At 46.4% G+C, this 6,852-nt stretch overlaps 1 protein-coding gene across 1 annotated transcript in view; it reads left to right on the forward strand.

The window, feature by feature from the left end:
- The window catches only part of RALGAPB (Ral GTPase activating protein, beta subunit (non-catalytic)), a 59,795-nt gene extending 57,173 nt beyond the window's left edge, over positions 1 to 2,622 (forward strand). The window contains 1 exon segment of the mRNA XM_009329330.1: positions 771 to 2,622. Coding sequence (XP_009327605.1) covers positions 771 to 964 — 194 coding nt within the window. The 3' untranslated portion in view covers positions 965 to 2,622.
- Positions 2,623 to 6,852: the final 4,230 nt, after the last annotated feature.

Below are 6,852 nucleotides of genomic sequence, written 5' to 3' on the forward strand. Positions count from 1 at the left end.
GCTTGTGAAACAGCAAAGGGGTTAACGGACACTTACTTCATTAGAGGCATATGAATTTCACTTCAGAATAAAATAGGATAAAGTCCACTGCCAGCTTTGACCAAGTGTTACTGCTTTGGTTCCCAACCTTCTCCTCCCTGCCGTATACAGCAGTATGAGTTACAGAGAGGTAACAACAGTGGCAAAGCAGCAAGGGGAAGAGAAACCTGTTTCCAGCCACAACCCATCAAGTCTTTCCTCATCCCCTGTTCCAAGGGGAAGGCTCTGCAATTCCTACTAGAAAAAAGTACTGATGGGTACTTTTTTCATCCTGAAGGCTCCCCTGGCATTACCTGGTACGACCTCAGGGCCCATCCGAGCTCCGCATGTCCTGGTGCGGCATGGCCAGGGGCTGTAGCACTGCAATTCTTGTAGTAGGTGCCCTGGATTCTTTCCCCTGTTGGCCCCGAGGGTGTTGTTGCGGGCTGTTGCTTGGCTCTGGCAAAGCAGAGAAATCTTCCTCCTCCTCTTCCAGCCAGTTTAGGGTACCACTGACTTAGTCCCTTTCTTACTCATTTTTCACAGTAAAATGTCCTTACATTTTACCCTGGGGGCCATGGTTATCTGTTATCAACTACTCATTGAGAAAAGTTCTTGACTTGGTGGTGCTGAGCATCTCCCCTGGGTTTCTAGATGGGACAGAACCCAAAATAGTCTTTAGCTGCAAAGCCAGCAAAGGGGTGCAGACTTGAATTTGTTTAAACTTGATTCAAATGCTGTTTCTTTTTCAGGTTTTTTAGTGAGGCAGACAGTAATAAATATTTGTCGGAGAAAGAGGCTGGAAAGTGATTCATACAACCCCCCACATGTCCGCCGAAAACAGAAAATAGCAGACATTGTCAACAAATACCGGAACAGGCAGCTGGAGCCAGAATTTTATACCTCACTTTTCCAGGAGGTTGGGCTCAAGAACTGCAATCCCTAGGTCGTTATCCTTCCGGGACAATTAGATCAGAGCTTGGTGGCTACAGTAATGAAAACAGTTAAATAACAACAACAAATTTCCTCAGCCCTCTGGAATTCAGGAAATCATATTCTAGCACAAGTCAGCAGATACCATGTGGGAGGAATGAGAAATGAATCCAAAACATTGCAGTTGGGATATTGACTTAATTCACCTACCCTCAAAAGATTACTTAATTCCAGTTTTCCTGGATGCTAGCAACATAACCTCTTCACCCAGTCATCTATTCCAGACTAATTAGGAACTGTAAGTTTCTCACTCTGTGAGAGGAAAACAATCAAAACAAAGCCATCTCTGCATATAAGGATGGAAAACAAAATACAAACAAACCTGCCTTCAGACATCTTGCTACACCCACGTGTTAAAGGAGAAGGGAGCAGATCTCTCCTTTGAGGAGAGAGTCTGTGTCAGAGCATTAACTATCCCTACAAGAACTTAAAAGACACTTTCAGCCCCCCTTCAGAGCTCAACAGAAGATCATTCACTGCTTGCAACCAATTTGTGTACCAAAGCCGAGAGGAGGAAAATTGCTTGGAATCATGAAATTCATAGCCAAGATGCTGTATTTTACAGTTCCCTCCGTGGCTGGGAGTGAGTCCATCTGCATACGAGATTTCTGTCATGCTGACAACAAACAACACCTGAAATTACCTGACTTTCCAACATAAGTTGTTACTGGATAAGAGCTCTTGGTTATATAAAAACAACGTTATGACTTTCAGGTCTGTTGCAAAATGTCGCATTTAATTTTAGTAGCTTGGGGTTTTTTAATTAATTTTTAAGCAACTACTTAATTTATTTTGAAGTGTCTGTATCACCTACTCACCGTTTCCATAAAAAGTGTAAACATCACTTGCTTTCCTTCCATTGGATTGAAATCTGAGATTCTGGGGCTGCCTCCTGCCTGATATTTATAGCATAAGCAGTTTTCGCAGCTTCTACAACACTTTTCAGAAGCTCCTGTTAAACAGACTAAAACAACTCAAAGAAAATTCAAGGATTCTTCTTCTTCCCCATTAACTTGCCATTCCATGAAAGCCCCTTTGGAGTTATAACTTAAAATTGCTTTGAATCTGCTGTGCATTCTCATGCTCAGCAGTGGTGGCTCCCTTTCACCTAGGTCAGACGTTTTCATTGTCAGACTGTGGATTTCACGTGTTCAGGACTTGAAGGATGTGCTGGGAAAAGATGTTTACAACTACAAATTTAGTATTGGGAATATAGAAGCTGCAGTGGGCGCTGGCAGCCTTGGGAGCGCTGTCAGGCTCCCGGCGCAGTCTTAACTTGTGTTGCAGTAATGAATCATCGCTGGCGCTCCCGGGTAGGTGCGGTTTGTGACCACTGGCAGCAGCACGTGTCCTTTCCCTTCCAGTAAGCAGGTAATGTAAGACTGAGAGCGAGCAGGAATTTGGGGAGCTCCTTATGTTATTCCAGAAGTGTTTTTATTAGCTTTTTAATATGCATTGCAGTAATACCTGTCAGTCATGTAATTTTGGCATTTCAGAGTTACTTTTTGCAGCAGTTCTGACCTGAAACAGTCTTAATTGTTTCATTACAACTTACCTGCCAAGGACATACCCTGCTCCTGTCTTTTCATGTGGTTTTTCACAAAGAGTTAATGTCAAAATACACGTGAAGGGACTTCCAGGATGTCAACCAAAGGGGTTTTAGGTGATATGCTTGTTGCAGGGGACAAGCACACTAGCCTCTCAACTCAGGAGCTCTGGATTTTGATCCAAATGAGTCACAAGTGGAAAAATGAAACCACATAAAGAGAACTACTGTAGAAGTAAGCATGATGGCTGGCCCACGCTTGCGTGATGCCCAGGTTGCAAATGGCAGGAGGAGCTGCAAGGCAGCATTTGGGTGTATTGGCAAAGCTGTGAAAGGAAACTTGGACAGCTTCATTCCTCTGCCAAACTCTTGCCAGTATCAATTTAACGCACGGACACTAAATTTACCCACATTTTGTATGTACCTATTGGATCTAATTAATGGCCAAACACACTTTAGTCCACTGATTTAAAAGGCATGACCAGTGCATGTGTAACAAATAAACATACCGAGCAATCAGATGTCTGCACATCTTCAGTAACGTAAGAACAAAACCCACATACCATAGCTAAGTGTGTTGTATGCGAAGTCATTGGTTTATGTAGTAATGAGCTGCAAAAGATACTTCTTTCAGGCATTCGGATACAGTCAGTACAGACGTGTGCATTTGGGGAAACCCTGGATGTTTTCTGCAAAGCCCAAGATAGCCAAATGGACTGCCTGAAAATTTACTTTTTAAAAAGGCCTGTGCTTGGCTGAAGAATAGTCTTGGGTCTATTTCCATGTTCATCGAACACATGGGTATGGCACCCACTTGAGCGGTAACAACCCTGAAAGCAATGCAACTTCTCAGAAGTCTTGAAAGACGGTAACTTTTGCGCACATTGTTGCTGCTGATCCCACCGCCGGGGGAGTAGCCGTGTATAACGTGCTTAATTTGATTTGTAAAACCAGCTGGTTAACACCTCACACACTTGTGGTATGACCCGGCCATAAGTGTTGGGTGTTGCTATCTGGGAAGGTGAACCTTCAAGAAAGTCACAGTTTAGTATAAAAATGTTGCGATTACAGAAATGTGTTGCCATCCCACTTGGTTTGGATGCCGGTCGCAGCAGCGAGCGCCCCTGGCAGACCTGTGCCGGTGGAAGGTGTCTGCCAGGAGTGTCCCTCCTTCCCCTGTGCGCGGAGAGGCCTCCGGCTTCATAAATAAATGCAAAACACTAATTTGGGAATGAAATCCTTATCCTGTCAAAGTCAGTGGCCAAACTCCGATGGCTTCAGCTAGTCCGGGATACAGCCTTGAGCTTTTTTCCCCAAAAGGGTTAGAGCAAATGAGATTTATTTCAGTGGTGATTGCAAGAACATGTTGGTCAAGAATCCAGACTTCTTTTCATCACAAACTGCTGTATTGAGTTCTCAACTTGACAACGTGCGTGGCTTGGGTTTGTGTTCCCGTTCATCGGAGGTGACGAGTATTGACCACTTGCTTTGTGCGTAGCGTGACGTCAGTCTCGACTCCACAGGTAACATAGTGCTGCAAAAGCTGGGTTGCAAATGTTGCATAATAACTAAACTGAGACTTTCTCTTTTCATAAGACCTTTCTGTTTGGGTTCATAATTCTGCTTTAAATGATGGCATCCTTTTAGCGGTGCAGAAAGAGGGGGGACCATTGTCACCTTGTTAAACACGGTGTTGAAATTACAGAGATTTTAGTACCTTAATACTGACTCTCTTTTAAAGAAAAGCATTTTTTCTTAAAGGTACTTTTAAAAAAGGCATTACAACCTTACAGCGAACAGCAGATGGGAAGGACGGTGCCTGTGGAGATTAAGGTGTCTCTGTGGGATAGCAACGTCTGCACGAGGCCATAGGGAAGAGCAGCCCCTCGCTGCTCGGCTGGCTATACGTGCTGGGTTCTCCATAGGTGACTGCATTTCTTTCCTGCGAGGTTCTGCATGCCCAGAAAGACGAGAGAACTAAATTTCAATCTAACAGACAAATTTGATGTGATTTAATGATTGCATAATTGAGTGATGTCTTTGAAGGCAAACACAGACCTTTTCCACGTGGATTTTAGCAGGAGCAATTAGAAATGAGAATGCCAGATATCATGTGCTTCAAATCATATACAATTTGTATGAATTCTGTATGTTGCCAAGACATGATCTTTTTGTTCTTATTGTATTTTTCTGTAAATATTCCTGGCGCTAAGTTGTAAAGTAAAGGCAAAATGTAAATATGAAGATGTGAACTATGTTCCCTTGTCTCTAGTACTTTATCTCTTATTTGTTTAGGGAAGGCACACAAAGGCTTGTTTGTATTTATGCCAATTCTTTGTCCAGGAGAAACACATCAAATATTGAATGTAACACAATTAGTCCAATAAATTTTAAAGATTCTTATCTAGTAACTTTGCAGTTGTCAATTTTTAATATTTTTCCAGTACTCTTCGTTGAAATTATCAGCCAATAGAGATGTTTCCCAGGCAAATAGCAGACGGATGTAGTGAAATTGCGCACCCTCTGCTACGCAGCAGCTATGGTAACAATGCACCAGCTTGTATTTAAGGAAATCACGTTGCATCTCGACGGCGTGGGGAATGAAAACATGCAAACACAGCTTTTAAAGGGAGACCCGATGCTCCTGCAATGCAAATGTTCTCAGGAAGCAGCGCTTTGAGCAACCGATCTTGGGCGTAAGTCCCCGGCTGTGCAGCCGGCTCTGCTGACACCCTGCGAGCGGGACTGAGGAAGTTGCTGCAATAAAGCCGCGCAGTTAAAATGCAGCAGAGTCCTACGAGTGTTAGAGACGGCTTATTTCTGTACAGATTGAGGATAAAAAAATTGACTTCTCAATTGTTTGGATTAGGAGAAGAGCTGGGCAGCAGTGCAGGAGACTCCTGTGTCCTGCGAAGGCGATGCACCCAGCGAGCTCTGGGGAATTAGGAAAGCTTCAGGAAACCTGTAGTAGAGCGTAGGGTTTGTCAGTGCCCCTCCAGCATCGGACCAAGGAGCCAAACCGCCCATCGACCGTCGCTAAGCTCCCCAGGGAGGTGACAAGCTGTCACTGTGGGTTGCCTGGGTCAGGGCTGCGGTGTTTTGTCTGGCAGGACCCTGTCTGTGTGTCCCGGTGCTTTACTGCTGAGACGCCAGGCGGTGGTAGCTGGTAGTTACCCTGCCTTGTCCGTGGCAGTTCACCTTCACGGCAGCTCTTAACAGGAGATGCTGCCTTCGGGACGTTAGCCTTTCATGAGCTGTCCACCCTTTGACTTACCCGAGGGCTGGAACAAAAACACTGAACCGACCATTCCAGAAGCCTCAAACAGGGCAAGGTGAATGTTGGTTTTCCTGCCAGCTCCCCCTCTGATGACTGCGGCGGGTGCCACCTGCCCAAGTTCCTCGCCACGTTGCTTCCAGGGAAGTTTAGGGCAGGTCCACACTGATCTCTGAAGAATCACAGAAACGAGTGATAAATAGGTATCTTCCTCTGCAGCCCCAAAGCATAGGGCCAGTAGCAGAGAGGGCTTTCTGGGGTTGGTTTTGGAGGCCTGATGCTTTCTCCTTCCCTACAAAAGGAAGCAAAAGGCACCAGGTGGAGTGGCCCATCCCTCTCCCGGGGGGCTGGGAAACCTTGGCTGTTCTTGCCATGTATCCGGCCCGCTGCTGCGGGCTTCTCACTCACTACAGGCTTCTTCCCGTTGCTTTCCCCGTGGCTTTTCCCCAATTTTCATTTTGCGGAGTGCAGTTTCTGGCCATGCTTCAGCCATGCAGGGGGATGCTCTTCAGCTGACGTCTGCTTCTCCTCAAAAATCCTTTCCTTTGCTGCAGTTCTCATAACACAGGTTTTCAGCCCAAAGCGGACAGGCTCTTCACCCCTGAATAAATGAACTTGCGCTTCACTGCGCTGCAGTGCAGGTAGGCTGGCGGCAGGTCAGCCAACGGCCCAAATCCCTCCTGCCACGTGCTGCACCTGTGGTGCCACGGGCTCATCCTGCACCAGCGCTTGTCACCCCAAGCTACTGCCAGCCCCCCTCTTTTTTCCCCAGTTTTATTGATAAATCTGCTGATAGCCTTGGGCTGGGCGTTAGATGCGTCTCCCCACTCTGAGCTGTGCCGGCGGCTTCGGAGCCTGACCCTGAGTTACAGCAGCCTCCGAACCTTCCTGCTGGGAGCTGCCTGCAGGTCTGCCAACACACCGGCCCTGGCGCTGCTGGCGGGAGTGGGATGGCACCCCCGGTTCCTCGGCCCCATCCTGCACGGCAGCCCCGAAGGATGGCTCAGGGTGCCCAGGGGGG

Source organism: Pygoscelis adeliae, unplaced genomic scaffold (genome assembly GCF_000699105.1).
Source record: "Pygoscelis adeliae isolate BGI_AS28 unplaced genomic scaffold, ASM69910v1 Scaffold407, whole genome shotgun sequence".
In the NCBI taxonomy this organism is placed as follows: Eukaryota; Metazoa; Chordata; class Aves; order Sphenisciformes; family Spheniscidae; genus Pygoscelis; species Pygoscelis adeliae.